Here is a 16,811-nt window from a genome sequence, read left to right as displayed (position 1 = left end):
GACGCAGAGAAGATGGTGTTCACAACGAAGCCCAAAGACCAGGTCAGGAATGAAGGTCCCAGGCCTGTGCACACGCCCAAGCCCATGGATGAGACTCCACCCCAAATGAGGGGGCCAGCTCTTCACATCTCTGAAGTCAGAAGCTTATTAAAATATTGTTCCCAGGGCCCACGCGCAGATATGCTAATTAATCAGTTCTCCATTTTAAACCTGTATACTTGGGGGGTAGCGGGGAGCGGTTTTCCAGGCACTTTACAAATGTTAATCCATTTGATTCTCCCAACAACCGTACAAAGTGTAAGTATGTTTGTTATTCCTTATATAATTTCCCAAAGCTCTGCCCTTTGTTAGCTAGAATTTGAGCCCAGGCAATATAGCCCTAGGGCCTACATTCTTAACCGCTGTGCACACCCTCAAATAACCATTGGCCTAGAGCAGTGGTTCCCAATCAAAGTCAGTTTTGCCCCTTAGGACACACTTGGCAATGCCCGGAGATGTTTGGTCGTCACAACTGGAGGGAGATGCTACTGACATCTAGTAGGCAGAGGCCAGGGATGCTGCTAAACATCCACAACAAAGAACAGCCCAGCCCCAAATGTCTGTAGTGCCGAGGCCGAGAAACGCTGACCTCAAGCAGAGGTTCTCAGTCCCAGCTGCACGGTAAAATCACCACAGAGCTTTCCGAAACCCCAGTGCCAGGCGGTACCCAGACCCATGAAATCAGAATCTTGGGGAACAACTCAGACACCAGCATCTTTGCAAGCTCCCCAGCGACTCCAAGGTTAAGGACCTCTAGCCTAGAAGTGGCCACTCCTCCTTGCCCACCACGTCCAGCAGTGGTACATGGGAAACGCACTGGGGCTACGAATGCAGGCCTTAAAGCTGTTTTGCTCCCAAGGGCCCATGCGGCCACGGGCCTGCAGGCTCTCCCTGCTACCCCAGTGACTCTGATGTGGGTGGCCCCCCACTCATCTCTGAAAATGCTCTCAGGCTGCTCTTATTAAGTAAGGAATCCTGTTCCCCAACCCACCACTCCCACACACAGCACAGACCTCAGAAGTGGGAATAGAAATGACCGACTTCGATCAGTCTGTGATGAAATGAACATCGCTGAGAGGCCAGCTGGGGACGCGGGCGCCCTGCAGCAGCTAGGGCGCGCTACTCCACGCACAGCTGAGGCAGAGAGTTCTGAGAGAAGCCACCGCAAGGGGCAGGTGGGACTCAGTTTCCTCTGACTAGGCCAAAGTGGTTTCCGAGCCCACATAGGGTGCCAGCCCCAGCCAGGAAGGGGGATAGGCCTCTGTGCCCACAGCAACCCCACGTGACCACAGGGCGGGCCCCCTCCCTTCGTGATCCTCTTCTTCCTCCTGCCACATAGGAGGAAGCCGGTCCCTGAGCACAAACGCCCCAACCCTTGCCCAAGCTGAGCCCGACAGCCAAGCAGGAACTTAGACCTCAGTGACGCTCCCTGCGCAGCCCCAGGAGCTCCCACTCCGCCATCTGTCCTCCAGGCTGCACCCCAGGAAGGCGAAAGAGACTGGCCGCCCAGGGCTGCAGGTAGTCCTCAGCAGGGTGGCCTTGCTGCTCCCCTCACACCATCTTAATGTCCAGGGTTTGGGCCCGTGACAGGTTCTGACGCTGGGCTTTGACCGCATGCAGGCGTCTCCCATACAGCGTGAACTGGGACCAGGTGAACAGCTGCAGCAGAGCACAGGTGATGGGCACCAGCACCAGCAGGTAGAAGCAGCCCTGGCGGAGCGTCGGGGCCTGTGGTGGGGGTGGAGCCGGGGGCTCTGGCCAGGGCTGGGCACTCCCCACAGGCGTCAGTGCGGGCTGCTGGAAGAGATCATGACCTAGGATGAGAGAGTCCGCAGAAAGAACAGGTCAGCCCTGGTCTCCTCCACAGTCCACGGTGCCGCATCTCACACGCCACGGGCACGTGTCCAAATGGCAGCTCTTGATTCCTCCCCCAGACTTGCTTCTCCCCTGTTCTTCTCTTCTTGGGGAATGGTACCGCCATCCCCCCAATAACCTCGAAGTCTTCCTAGATTCCTCAGTTAATTTCACCACTCCCCAACAGCCAATCCTTCACTTCCCCCAACTCCAAAACACAGCCCAAAACAAACACTTCTTTTCAGCCCCCAGCCCCACCTGCTCCAAGCCTCCATCGCCTGTGCCACAGCCTCCCTACAGCCCATCCTCCGTGCAGCAGTCAGAGCGAACTTTAAAGCGTGTAAATCAGACGAGGCCACTCCCCTACTTAAAAGCCACCCAATAGCTGCACTGAGAATAAGATTCACACCCTGCCCAGATCTACAGAGCCCTCTTCACTTTTCCAGCCTCATCTCCAAACCACTCTTTTTTATAAATTTATTTCTTTATTTATTTTTGGCTGCGTTGGGTCTTCGTTGTTGTGTGCGGGCTTTCTCTAGTTGCGGCGAGCCAGGGCTACTCTTCGTTTCGGTGCGCGGGCTTCTCACTGCGGTGGCTTCTCTTTTTGCAGAGCACGGGCTCTAGGCGTGCCGGCTTTAGTAGTTGTGGCACGTGGGCTCAGTAGTTGTGACTCGCGGCTCTAGAGCGCAGGCTCAGTAGTTGTGGCACGTAGGCTCAGTAGTTGTGGCTCACGGCTCTAGAGCACAGGCTCAGTAGTTGTGGCACATGGGCTTAGTTGCTCCGTGGCATGTGGGATCTTCCCGGACCAGGGCTCGAACCCAGGTCCCCTGCATTGGCAGATGGATTCTTAACCACTGCACCACCAGGGAAGTGTGCCAAACCACTCTTGATAACTTGGGCCCACTTCCAGTTCTGTCTGTCTGGGATTTGCTGAGATCTATGTAGACCAAATCCTCGCCACTCAGTTCACATCCTGGGTGTCACCTCCTCAGAGAGAGCTTCCCGGACCACACTAAGCAGCTTCTCAGTCACAATGGCTAGTTTTTACCAACGCACTTATCACTACCTGTTTGGCTGTTTATTGCCGACCCTACCCCCACACCCTGACTAGAATATAAGCTCCACGATGGCAAAGACCTTGTCTGTCTTATTTTGTTATCTCCCTCCCTAGAGGCACCTAGAGCAGCACCTGGCAGAGAAGGTATTCCACACATATTTGTTGAATGAATGAATGAAAGAGTGTAACCCAGTTCCTCTACCCACATGCAGAGAGGCAGAGGAAGGGTGGCAGCCGGGGGCGGCCCAGACCCAGCCTCTGTTGGCTGGTTGCCATTCTCTCCCTCAATGGACCCAGATCCCAGGCTGATCAGCTGGTACACCCGGTAAGCTGTGCTCCCTGGAGCCTCCAGAGCCCCGTGCCAGCCCCTGGGCTCTCACCTGTGTAGAAGCACAGCAGCCAGGTGCCCAGAAGCGGGGCGAAGGTCTGGCCTGGCTTGGTCACCAAGGCCACCATGCCAAAGAGAAGCGCTGAGGCCGCCTGCTTGCGGTGGTTCAGCACCAGGTCCTCGTCCACCAGGTCAGTGACCACCAAGGTCAACAGCTTACAGGTGCCCTCAGTGAAGACACGGTTGCTGCCGGCGGAGAGAGAGCAGACAAAAATGAAGGGGTGGGACAGAGGTGTGGGGATGAAGGAGGGCAGGGCATACCTGGCAATGAAGAGGCAGAGCAGGCCAGGGCGGTCGGGGCCAGCGCACAGCATGAGCAGGCTCAGGCCCAGCTTGAGCAGGAAGAGCCCGCGCACCACAGCGTAGACGCCCCAGCGCCGGCACAGGGGCAGGAAGTAGAGATTGTTGAGATGCGGAGCGACATAGGAGATGCCTGGGGAAGGAGGTGCGACCTCGTCAGGGGGCACTGCCACAGCCTCCACAACTGCCCACAGTTGGCCATCGGAATCAGAGTTTGCACTGATCCAACACTAACGAGGTTCAGGCTCCGTGCTAAGAGCTTCACACCCTTTTATTTAGTCCTCACGACCCTTTAAGGTAAGTACTATTATCATTCCTACTTTACAGAGAAGTGGAGGCCCAAAGAGATGAAATAAAACACACCCAAGGCCACACAGTGAATAAGCACGGTCAAGACACACACCCAGGCCTGTCAGGACAGTAGTCCTCCCTGTGAACCAGCCACTGTACCACTTCACCTCTGGGTGTCACCACCACCCAGAGGACCACCATGAGGGCAGCCCTACCCACTCAAACCCACAGAGGCTCCCTCCCTCCCTCTGGAAAACAGAGCCGGGGGCTGGAGGTGCAACCCCAGCACGGATTCTGCCCTCTGCCACCTGGGCCCCAGCTGGGGAGGCGGCTGTGCCTACAGCCGGGCTAGGGGTTCTGGGGTGCAAGCCTTTGTCCTTCCGGCCTGCCTGAGGCACCCACTCACCCAACAGGAAGGAGCCAGTGGAGAGGGAGATGTGGTCTGACAACAGATGCTCCAGGAAGAGGGGGAAGAAGTTGCTGTTGAAGTGGCAGTGAAAGACCTGCAACCAACAGGGACAGTGAGGAGGCCAGGAAGAGGGCAGAAGCCAGCAGGTGGGGCAGCAGGAGCAAGAGCGGCCTCCACCCCCGTGTCCCTCGGCGTGGAACATGCCAGAACAAAACCTGAAACCAGGGCTTCCCTGGTGGCGCAGTGGTTGGGAGTCCGCCTGCCGATGCAGGGGACACGGGTTCGTGCCCCGGTCCGGGAAGATCCCACATGCCGTGGAGCGGCTGGGGCCGTGAGCCATGGCCGCTGAGCCTGCGCATCTGGAGCCTGTGCTCCACAACGGGAGAGGCCACAGCAGTGAGAGACCCGCGTACCGCAAAAAACAACAACAACAAAACCTGAAACCAACTTCCTATGCTCATCAAGTTTGCTAAAAGTTAGAAGGAATGAAAAAGTTGTCATTAGAACAATTAAAAGCTTTTTCTCTTATAAAACCTATCAATGCTAAAACAAGCTAAATGACACAAAAACAATCTATTTCTAAATTTGGTTGGCTTATATACTACATATGTTTTAGGTATGGCATGTGGTGTTTTAAAAGTCTCCAAAGGGGCACCTCTTTTTCATATCCTCACTTTGCAGTGAGGACATGGCTGCCCCGAGAGACTGAGACAAGCCTAAGATGACGCAGAGAGCTAGGAGCTCAGATGCTGCTAGAATCCAGGTATCTAACAACCCAACTTGTGCTCCTGCCATTGAATGGCCCAGCCATTCTCAGGCGAGGCCAGAACTGATTTCCCAGCTTCTGAGGAGCCTGTTCCCTTGAGTGAGGCATTCGTAGCCATACTGGGTGGAGGCACTGCTCCCGTACCTGCACCAGGTCCATGCCCACGAACCACAGGAAGTTCCGGTGGCGGGCCAGCTGCCGAAGGTACTGGCCCAAGGTGATGCTGCCCGTCTCCTCGCCGCCAAGAAGCAGCTCTTCTTCTTCACACAGGCTACGGGGCAGAGGGGATTCAAGAACGGCCTAGGCTGGGCCAGAGCCATCCCCCACCCGGCAGCCATCCACCAGCCAGGGGCCCCAGCATGGCAGTCACACCCAGCAGAGTGCTGGCGGGACCCTGGAGAGCCGGAGCTGGCCACTCACCCGCCATCCACAGCCAGGGTTGGGCACCCCGGTTCCCTGCTGGCCGCCTCCACCCGCCACCTCAGCAGCCGTGTGGCCCCCACAAAGCCCAGCCCAGAGCCAGCGGCCAGTGCCAGGCAGAAGGCACGGAAGGAAGAGAAGTCTTCTTTGTTCCAGAAGGCGTAGGAGGCAAAGACAGATAGGGAGCCAGCCGCACTGAAGAGGGAGCAGTAGAAGTTGAGGTGGGTGCGGTCGTGGGCTGAGAGGGCCAGGTCGGCCAGCAAGGCATGATGGTGCAGGTCCACGAGCGTCAGGAAGCCATCATAGAGGCACAGGCACAGCAAGAACTGCAGGCCAGCTGGGGCCCAGGGCACCCAGAACGCCAGGAACGACAGCGCCAGCAGCGGCCCATGCCAGCCCAGCGCCCGCACCCGTGCCAGCACCACGGCCCTTGAGGAGAGCCTGGCGCCTGACCTGCCAGGGAGAGGGGTGCTGTTGGGAGATGCCCCTACAGCCTTGGCAGGCCCCAGTTCCCCCTGCCAGGGGCCCAGAGGAGGGAACAACAGAGGCCCAGAGCATGGGACTCACACCAGGGTGGTCCCACTGAGCCCTGAGTTCAACCCCTGATTTAGGAAGCACAACTCACCAGTGGGTACACTCTCCCCTCTGCTCTCTTACCAGCCTGCCAGGGCTGACGGCCAAAGGGTGGTGGGATACCCATTCCTCAAGCTTGGGGGCAGTGATGGGCCCGAGCAGGGATGGGCTAAAGAAATGTGCCAGAAGCAGCAGAGTGTTTGCTGCACGGAGCCCCGTCCTGAGGGCCTGATAAGCCAAGCGGGGGTACATTTCTCCCCGAGCTGAGCAAGGCAGCAGCCAGCCAAGGCCACTTCTTCAAACTGGACAGAGTCTGCCTGACCTTGGGAAAGGAGGAAGCCTGCACAACAGCTGGAAATGGTCTCCCTTTCTTCCCCACCCCAAACACAGGCAGGGGTCCTCCAGCTCTGGGAGGGGGTAGGTGGGACAGAACCAGCTCTGAGCCATCCTCAGGAAACAAACCGGGGCTGGGAGCTGAGGAACTGACGGTCACTCAGCCAGCCGAACAGGGGGTCATTGAGGCTGTTCCAGAGGAGAAACACCGTCTGTGGGCAGAGGGGAAACGGGCAGGTGGGCTCCAGGCAGCCTCCTCTCCAGGGCTTTCTCCATCCCAGCCTGCTCGCCACCTCTCAGAGATGACCCCTGCTTTCCTTCCTGCAAACCTTTGCTCAGGTCAGTCCCTCTGTTATAACCCATAGCGACTGTCCCATCAAACTCCCACCCATCCAGGGCCCAGCTGATAAATATATGTGAATATATTATAAATGTGCATACATAGAACAGTGCCTGGCTCACGAGACAGAGGCCAGGAGAGCTGGCGTAATCCTCACTGAGGAGTCATCAAGGCCTCCAGCTCCAGCTTTTCTTGCTGAATCTCGGTGGGCAACCTGGCTTGCCCCAAGCTCCTGGCTGGGCAGGATCCAGCCCTGCCATCTGCCTGGCTCCCACCCTGGCTAGCTGCCCCAGCTCTGGCCTACCTCTCCGACCCAGAAGGCAGCTTTGTTGATCTTGTACACTGAGACAAAGGTGTCCACGTAGTAAAGCAGGAACACGTTGTGCAGGACAGAGATGAAGAGGGCCAGGGAGCCATAGACCATGGCCGTGGGCAGGCCCAGCAGCCAGGCCCAGGGCCCACCCAGCCCCATGGCGGCCAGCCCAGCCTCAGCCCCAGGAGTACTGAGGAGCGCTCATGGCCACGGGCAGTCTGACCATCCTTGTCCCTGGGGAAGAAGAAGCCAGTTAGCTGCAGGGATCAGAGCCAGCTGATCTAACCCCAGACCTCTGAGTCATCTCACTGGGAGAAAGTCTGTACATAAAACAAAACTGGGGAATCGTCAATGATGTCCAGCTAAAACAATGCTGGACTAGATACCACTACTGGAGAGTAACCCAAGGAAACGGATAAAGGCGTGGGAAGAGAAGGCAGCCAGCCAGCAAGTGCTGAGCCAGGTCGCGTGCTAGCGCGCTGTGCCCAGTATCTTCTTTCATCCATACTTTACTCAACCTTAACGGTCCATACATGACAACCCTGGGCTTGGGCACATACTGTGCCTACAGTGGCACCTCGGGCAAGCTACTTAACCCCAGCCTCAGTTTTCTCTTCTGTAAAAAGGAAAAGTGGATGATCATGGCTACTCAGAGGAATATAAGGATTAAATGAGGTAACTCATGGAGTGCTCAATAAATGGACGTTAGTGATCTCATTATCATCTTTATAAAATCCCTACAAAGTTTACAGCACTATTACAATATTATAGGAGAGCAACCCCAAGCTCAGAGATGTTAAGTAATTTGCCCAGTGTTGCACAGCAAAAAAGTAGATTTGAACCCTGACCTGTCTGGCTCCAAAGGCTTTTCTGCCACTTGACCTCCCAAGTTGGGTTCCTATGGACTGCTGGGTAGAATGGAGAAACCTGCTGTGATGGCAGGTTTCATAGGGATATACAAGTGATAAGATATGATAAGAGTCCACAACTGCTCACGCACTTTGATTCCGGAAATTCCACCTCAAGGAACTAACCCCAAGGGAACATGTACAGAGCTGTTCATGGCAGCAACATTTATAAACAGCCAAAAGCTGGACACAGCCCAGGAACACAACAAAGGGACAGGCTCAACAAGCCCGATGCTCTCCAGAAAGGCCAAGTACATGGGCAACCTCAACACAGTGGAGAGAAACTCAAGAACATGTTACATGAAAAGAGAGAACAGGGCTTCCCTGGTGGCGCAGTGGTTGAGAGTCCGCCTGCTGATGCAGGGGATGCGGGTTCGTGCCCCGGTCCAGGAAGATCCCACATGCTGCGGACCGGCTGGGCCCATAAGCCATGGCCGCTGGGCCTGCGCGTCCGGAGCCTGTGCTCCGCAACAGGAAGAAGCCACAACAGTGAGAGGCCCGCGTACCGCAAAAAAAAAAAAAAAGAGAGAGAGAACAAAGGACAGCACGAGTGCCTGCTCCCAACCAGGCCGACTCATGCACAGAGACCAGCAGGCTAGACTGACCATGGATGGAAAAGCAAATAAAAGTCAGATTTTTAATAAAGCAGCGCTTCTCATACTGTAATGTGCTTCCAAGTCACGGGGGGGACTTTGTTAAAATGCAGATTTTGCCTCCATAGGCGTGGGGAGGAATCTGAGATTCTGCATTTCTAACAGGCTCCCAGGGGGCACCAATGCTGCTGGTCCATGACCACACTTTAAGCAGCCAGGCATTAAGTCTATCTGTCTCTTTAGATTCAAAGCTGTTGTTCTCTTTTCAGAAAAATAATCTCATGTGTGCTTGTCTGACCCCCAGAGGGAAGCTATGGGGGCTTCCTTCTCTCAAACTCCCTGTTCTGAGTTGAATGTGCCCCAGAGAGATAAGTTCAAGTCCTAACCCCCAGTATCTGTGAGTGCAACCTTATTTGGAAATAGGATCTTTGCAGATGTAACCAAGTTAAGATGAGGTCATACTGAGTTAGGGTGGGCCCTAATCCAATGACTGGTATCCTTAAAAGGAGAGGGAAATTTGGACACAGAGACAGACACACACAAAGGGAAGACAGCCACGTGAAGATGCAGGCAGAAGTTTGAGTGATGCATCTACAAGCCAAAGAACACTAAGGATTGCAGGCAACCACCAGAAGCTAGGAAGAGGCAAGGAAGGATTCTTTCCTAGAGCCTCCCTCCAGAGGGCACATGACCCTGCTGATGCCTTGATGTTGGATTTCTACCCTACAGGAACTGTGAGGTTGCCTTAAGCCACTCAGTTTGTGGCAGCCCTAAAACTTATACACCTCCTCAGAAGTTTTCTCTTTGAGTCCTCGTGACCCAAGCCTACCCATGGGCTTCATTTACATGTCCATATGCTTGCACGCACACATGCAGAACAGAAACTTCTGTTTCCCCATCAGAGTCAGGCCCTGGAGAACCGACTCCAGCCCCAGTCCAAATGTGGTGACCCCCCAGGCCCTGTTCTTGCCCCATGAGCAACCATGGCTCCCCTTCCCTGCCCAGCCTTCAAGGGCCTCTGTAGTCTGGCCTCTCCCCGCCAGACCAGCCCAGACTCCCATGGATCTTCAAGCCACTGTCTCCTCTGGCCAGTCCTTTGCTCTTTTTTTTTTTTTAAATAAATTTATTTATTTATTTATCCATTTTTGGCTGCATTTGGTCTTCGTTGCTGCGCATAGGTTTTCTCCGGTTGCGGCGAGCGGGGTCTACTCTTCATTGTGGTGTGTGGGCTTCTCATTGTGGTGGCTTCTCTTGTTGCGGAGCACGGGCTCTAGGCGCGAGGGCTTCAGTAATTGTGGTGTGAGGGCTCAGTAGTTGTGGCTCGTGGGCTCTAGAGCGCAGGCTCAGTAGTTGCGGCACACAGGCTTAGTTGCTCCGCGGCATGTGGGATCTTCCCGGACCAGGGCTCGAACCCATCTCCCTTGCATTGGCAGGCGGATTCTTAACCACTGCGCCACCAGGGAAGCCCCCAGGCCTTTGTTCTTGATGGTGCCTCCTACCAGAAGCACCCTGCCCATGTCTTCATCTCCATCTCACTCATCCCTCAGGAGCCAGCACCATGTCGAGAAGACCTTCTCCAACTCCTTGGCCCTCACTGGTGCCTCCTGCCCCTGCACAGCACTCTCCCACCTGCCCACACTCCAGCCTGACTGTGGGGTTCTCCAGCGCAGGGCCTGTGTCTTCCCCCTCTCTCTCCCTCTCTGGACTCAGCCACTCTTGCTATAGGAGTGACTGGTAAGAAAGAGGCTCTGCGGGGAAAATAAGGACGGTATCTCATGGGGGTCTCTCTCAGGCTCAATGGAAGCTGAGTGGCAATTCACTCAAGAGATTGGTATGCAGCCCCCCATCCCCTGTGCCAACCTTGTGCCAGCCCACCCCTAGTGGTGAAGCAATGAGAGAAGAAGGAGTGGCCAAAACTACCTGAAAGCAGCCGCTAAGTCTGTGAGAATCTCTCCCAGGCCATAATGATGCCACCTTGTCCCAGAGCCGGAGGATATCCAGGTGGCCTCTCCCTGGGGGCTTTGAGCCCCTGAAGAAACATTTGGTGGGAAATACTTTTTCTTTTCACAGCTTTATTGAGGTACAACTGACATATAATAATCTGCATATCAGGAAGTCCCCTAGTGGCCTAGTGGTTAGGATTCTGGGCTCTCACTGCCATGGCCTGGGTTCAATCCCTGGTTGGGGAACTGAGATCCTGCAAGCTGCACAGCATGGCCAAAAGAAAAAAAGAAAAAAAAAAGACCTCCCGCCCCCAAATAATAATAATCTGCGCATTTTCAAAGTGTACAGTCTGATCAGTTTTGGCATAGGTATACCTGTGAAACTGTCGCCACAATTGAGATCAGGAACATATCCATCACCCTTTAAGTTTCCTTGGCACTTTCCAAGTAACATAGTGGAAAGAAGACACAACTGGAGGTCTCCAAAGTCCCAACTCCACCATTTCCTACCCTTGTGACCTGAAGCAATTTGCTAAACCTCTCTATGCCTGTTTCCTGATCTGCACAATGGGGCCAACCTTCCTAAGGCTACGGTTAGCAGTCCATGAGAAAATACTCTAATGCAAGGAGCACAGGAAGTGCAGCGAGCACCCAAACTTCAGAGATTACTACTGTCGAGCCTCCCAGACCCTCCATACCTACCACACAAGGATGGGGTGGGCTAATCTAAAGGTGCTTTGGGGCTGTAAAGCACCATGTACACCTCTGCTGCTATCCTTAAGCCAGGTCACCTCCTCTGATTCCCCAGGGCCTTTCAGAACTCCCCTCCCTCACCTTGAAAGCCTTTGTCCAAAGGGAGTGAAATCTCCCGGCACCCCTACCCAGATGTCCAGTGGCCTGCCCTGGTTACTGGAGAAGATGGACCCTACAGGCAAGGTCCCCAGCCTCCAGCAGCTGGTTCCCTGCGCCCACGCTGGGGCAACAGTAGAAAACCTCAAAGTGCAGTGAGATGGAAAAAGTATGACTTTTGCCATCAGAACGGCCTGGGTTTACATCTCAACTGAACTTTCTACTAACTGTAACTGCAGGCAAGGTCTGAGCTTGTCTGAACCTTGGTTTCCTCACCTGTAAAATGGGAGTAACAGTGCCTATCTTTATAGGAATGCAGGGAGGATTAAACTATATCTAGGAAGCCCAGAGCACCGACAGAAATGTGCTCAGAAACTGGCATTTCCTTGGGCTCACTTATAACAGATCAGGGTAGGAGCAGGGGAATATGCTGGTAATCAGGCCCCTTCCTGTGGTAGGGGAGTTTGAGAGAAAAATCAAGGCACAAGGGGGAAAGTCAGAAGAGGACGGCCTGCAAGGAGCATGGGCCCAGATGATGTTCATGAGTACCAGAGACAGACCACTACCATGGACCAGATCTAGAGGCAAAGCAACCTGTCCAGGTAAGCCTCTGCCCCGGGAAAAAAAGCTGGGGGAGGAGTATGCAGGGTCACTCCAGATTCCACTCCTCTGTCAGGAACTGCCTCCTCTAATAGCCCTCCCCACCCCCACTCCACCCCCACAGAGAACAACACCCCTGCCTCTCGGGGGAGGAAGGCTTGTGGCCCACACCAGCCTAGTTGCATAACCTGGCTGAGATAACCTGTAACCTGCAACCAACTCCACCCTCACCTTGGCACCTAGCAGGAGAGCCTGCTGGTGGCCCCAGAGCCCATCTCCCATGCCCCCCGCTGGTATGGTCGCAGTTGTGTGGCCTTGAGCCAGCCACTCCCTCTCCCTGGGCCTCAGTTTCCTCATCTATAAAGTGGGGATGACAACGCCAACCTCTTAGATTGCTGTAGGGCTGAAATGCAAAAGATATATAAAGCACCAAGCCTAGTGCCTGGCACTGAGAAGACCCTCAATAAAATGTAGCTATTCATGGGCTTCCCTGGTGGCACAGTGGTTAAGAATCCACCTGCCAATGCAGGAGACACGGGTTCGAGCCCTGGTCCGGGAAGATCCCACACGCCGCAGAGCAACTAAGCCTGTGCGCCACAACTGAGCCTGCGCTCTAGAGCCCGTGCACCACAAGAAGAGAAGCCACCGCAATAAGAAGTCCACGCACCACAACGAAGAGTAGCCCTGGCTCACCGCAACTAGAGAAAGCCCACGCGCAGCAACGAAGACCCAACACAGCTAAAAATAAATAAATAAAAAAAATTTTTTAATGTAGCTATTCTTCTTCTTTTTCATGTCTCTGAAGTTTGGCTTTATGATCTTTAAAGAGTTGCAGTCAGTGTCCCCTCTGCCAAATACATGACTGAAGTTGTCTTTTCAGCACTCAACATTGATGCTTCTCACTGCTTGGTATATCCTGCCATCCATCAAATTCTTTTTTAAATGCCACCTCCAACCTTTGTTCATGTTGTTCCTTCCACCTAAAACACCCTAGATGTAACTACATACCATTTCTCAGATATATAGGATATGCCTAGTTTTTACACCTATCATCATGAATCCTTACAACTCTTGTTACTATTTCCATCCTCATCTTGTAAGTGAAGAAACCAAGGCTCTGAAGGTTAAATAGCTGGCCCCAAATCACACAGCTATTAAGTGCTAGAGCCAAAATTCAAAACAGGTGCTTCTGACTAAAAAAAAATCCCCAAAACTCAGCATTTCTCACATCACTAGGCCCATACCGCCACCACAATTGTATCAAATCCTGCTGATTCAAGCAAGGCCCAGTTCAGGGGCACATACCTTCCCAAGGGCACCAAGTCAGGTGTTCTCTCCCCTTTTCAGGTCCCTTGGCTCTGTATCAGGATCCAAATGTCTCCCTAACCCTTCTCCAGCACCCAAGCTCCTTAAAGGCAGGGCCAGGTCAGACCCGCCCCTGATCTGGACTCCCAGCTTCCACCAGGCTCCTTCACCACACAGTAAGTGCTCAATTAATACCTTCTGGGTCAATTTGCCCCTAAAAGGCCAATATGGACATCCGCAGCCCAACGAGAGAGCAGCAGCCATAGGAGGAGTGTCCTCCCCATATCCCACTGTGCCCCTCAGCTCTGCATTCTGCTTGGCTGTGGGAGTCAAAAAGAGGCAACCTGGGGAACCCTGATGTGAAACATGGACAGCAAGGCAACAGGTGAGGCAACAAAGAGGAACACTGATAATAACAAAATGTAACACTTATTAAGCTTTCACCCGTGTGCTAAGGAAAATTGATACACACCAGATCAGGAAGGGCTTTGGAAACCATACACAAGATCCTATCCTGAGGACAATAGGATGGGGGGCACTGGGAGTGGCCAGGTGACAGAATCAGATGTTTAGAAGGAGCCCCCAGCATCATGTAAAAACTCTCCCTTCCTCACCCCATCAGGCTTCTGGGAGATAAAGAACCAGAAAATGATAGAAACAGTAGCAGCTCCCTGATTTCTGAACCAGCCTGTGGTGAGTAGGGGGCTGATGAATTTGGTAGAGGAAACCAAGAATGACAGACTGGGCCCCTGGGGTGAGGGGCTTCAGAAAGAGGGCAGGTGTTAGCTTCTGATTCCTTTCAGAAGGACTAGAGACCGTATGAGAAGCTATTAGTATGGAGGGAAAAAATCTACTAATAAGCATAATTTGGATTTGGGAGCCCTGGGTCAAGTTTGAACCTTATCACTAACTAGCTCTCTGAGTTTATTCCTACATCTGCAAAGCGGGAGAAAATTCCATTCTCTGCCTGTCCCGGCAGTATCAAATGAATATGAAAGGTATTATACCCTGCGCAAATATTAGGTGTGCCCTTTTTTCAACAAGCCAGTGACCTCTGAATTGTCTTCTGTGTTTCTCGTTTCACACCCCCTTTGTCTCCCTGCTCAGTCTCCCCACGGCAGGACCAGCCCTGGCAGGGCTGTTGGGGACGCCCAACCCTGGAGGGGTGCCCACTTTCCATGCAGTGACTAATGGGCCCATCCTCCTCCTCAGGCTGGAAACGAACTTCACCCTACTGGGGGGAGGGACCTTCTCCCTTTCCCTCCCTGCTCCGCAGGTTACTACAGCAGCACTGGAGGATCAGCAACTTCACCTCAGGACCATGCACCCCTCGCGAGCCACAGAGGAGTCTGGGAACAACCCAGGAGTTCCTTACTCAATAGCTGGCACTGAACCATGTGGTGGTTCTCCAGCTTGTCTGCACATTAAAATCACCTGAGGAGCTGCTCAATAACACCAAAGCCCAAGCCTCACCCCTGACCAATTAAATCGTAATTTCTAAGGATGGGGCCCAGCATCAGTGTTCTTTTAAAGCTCCCCAATTCGTTCTACAACGCCACCAGGGTTAAAGGCCATTATGCTAATGAAATGGATCCCGGCCTGAATGCATCATGCGACCCCAGGGAGTCCCTCTGCAAGAATTCCATCCTCACCCCTTGAGCCCAAGCTTCTCCCACCCTGCCCCGAGGCACTCTCTCAAGCCACACCCAGATCACTTCAGGGACTCCCACAGACAGCCCCCAGGACTCCCAGAGCAGACAGCATTCCTGTACCCTTCGGGTGTGTCCTTTGTGACCGATTGGCCCCTAGTCCGGCCCGCTCCTACCCCCAAGCCCCGGCCGCGGGCCGGCCTCTCACCGAAATTGTGGCAGGAGAAGCCTAATCCCGCGGCTGCCCGGAGCCAGGTGCCAGCCAGTGCGCCTGCGCGCAGGCCTCCAGGAGCTTCTCCAACCCCTTCTTCCGCTCCTGCCCAGCGATTGGCTCCGCGTGGCTCCGGGACCGCTGCTTCGGTAGGTGCTCGCGCCCGAGGCTGCCGCCGCCATATTTGTTACGGGCGCTTGCCCTTAGGGACCAAAAAGAGGACGTGGGCGCCAGCAAAAGACGGGCAGATTGTCTGTATTCCTGGCCGGTTCACCGCCTCCCTCTCACTTCCACGAAGGCTTAGTGTCATTTCAGTTCAAATCAACAAGGTTTTTTCTGAGAGCTTCCCATCCTCTCCCCCGTCCTTTTTTTTTTTGCCTGTCGTGCGGCTGGTGGGATCTTAATTAACCCACCAGGGATCGAATCTGCACCCACTGCAGTGGAAGCCAGGAGTCTTAACCACTAGACCTCCGGGGAAGTCCCCCACCCCTACTATTAATTCGGAAAATGAAGAGAGCTCAGCACCTTCCTTCAAGCCTTGTGATGTGACTGGATGCACAGCTGAGACAGATAAGAAGATGACAGTGGCACGACCTGGGACTCCCTGATGCTGGATTGTGAGTTCCTCAAGAGTGGACAGGCCCAGCTTGAGCTGTGGGCACCAGGGTTCAGGCCACAGGCACCAGGCCCTGAGAGAGCAACCAAGCAGCCCAACCTCTTCTTCTTCTTACTATTTTTTTCGTTTCTTTTTTTTTTTCGGTTGCACCAGGTGTTAGTTGCGGCACGTGGGCTCCTTAGTTGTGGCATGCGAGCTCTTAGTTGCGGCATGCATATGGGATCTAGTTCCCTGACCAGGGATCAAACCCGGGCCCCCTGCCTTGGGAGCTCAGAGTCTTATCCACTGCACCACCAGGGAAGTCCCAACCTCCTCATATTAATAGTAATAGTAAAATATAAGGCTACGGAGCTCTTACAATGTGCCCAGTGCTGTGTTAAGCACTCTACATGCATTATCTTGTTGAGTCCTCACATAGTCATCCCTGGGAGGTAGGTGCTATTATCCCCATTTTACAGATGAGGAAACTGAGGTTGGGAGAGATTCAGTGACTTTCACACAGCAAGCAAGAGGCCCAGACAAGTTGGAACCCAGACTTTCTGACTCTCAGAACAGGAGTCTTCCCTCTTCCTACCCCTGCCCAGACCCTGAAAGTCAAGTTTTGTTTTGCTCAGTCTAGTCTGGTAAGGATGTCCCACGTCTTCTCCCAACAGGCCTGTAAGCCTACTTAGATTTCTAGGCAATTAGACGGCACAGACTCCAGACTTGCTGTTTCCCTACCCTGGGATATGGGGCCATGAGTGTGGCTTTTGGCTTCTGGGGGAACTGGGACTCAGTTCCCTAGCTCCACCACTTCTTTTTTGGGGATGCTCTTTTTGTGAGCCTCTGTTTTACTCCTTAGAGGGATTTTGTGGGCATTAAATGAGAAATAGGGGTGTAAGAGTTCTGTTGTCAACAGGAGTATCATCCTCTGCCTCCTTCCTGACAACCTGGCAAGGGCCCACCCAGAGCAAACAGTCCAGCACAAGAGCCCGGGTGTCCAGGTGCTAGAGTCTGTTCAACAAGTTCCTCGGGAGCCCCAGAGGCCCCAAGAACCTTGTCCCCAGCGTTCGTT

The 16,811-nt window shown here is 53.9% G+C and overlaps 1 protein-coding gene across 1 annotated transcript; it reads right to left on the bottom strand.

Annotated features, from left to right (window-relative positions):
• Positions 1-198: 198 nt before the first annotated feature.
• Positions 199-15,244, bottom strand: MFSD13A (major facilitator superfamily domain containing 13A). Its single transcript, XM_029245492.1, has 9 exons — positions 15,139-15,244; positions 7,075-7,317; positions 6,560-6,642; positions 5,525-5,977; positions 5,249-5,375; positions 4,336-4,432; positions 3,600-3,771; positions 3,331-3,524; positions 199-1,853 (listed from the first exon to the last, which is right to left on the bottom strand). The coding sequence occupies exons 2-9, from the start codon at positions 7,240-7,242 to the stop codon at positions 1,591-1,593; spliced, it is 1,557 nt and encodes a 518-aa protein (XP_029101325.1). The 5' UTR covers positions 7,243-7,317; positions 15,139-15,244; the 3' UTR covers positions 199-1,590.
• Between the last annotated feature and the right edge of the window lie 1,567 nt (positions 15,245-16,811).

This window comes from Monodon monoceros, unplaced genomic scaffold, assembly GCF_005190385.1.
Source record: "Monodon monoceros isolate NGI ecotype Baffin Bay Population unplaced genomic scaffold, NGI_Narwhal_1 Super_Scaffold_4, whole genome shotgun sequence".
Taxonomy (NCBI): Eukaryota; Metazoa; Chordata; class Mammalia; order Artiodactyla; family Monodontidae; genus Monodon; species Monodon monoceros.
This window is presented reverse-complemented; position numbering and strand designations above follow the sequence as displayed.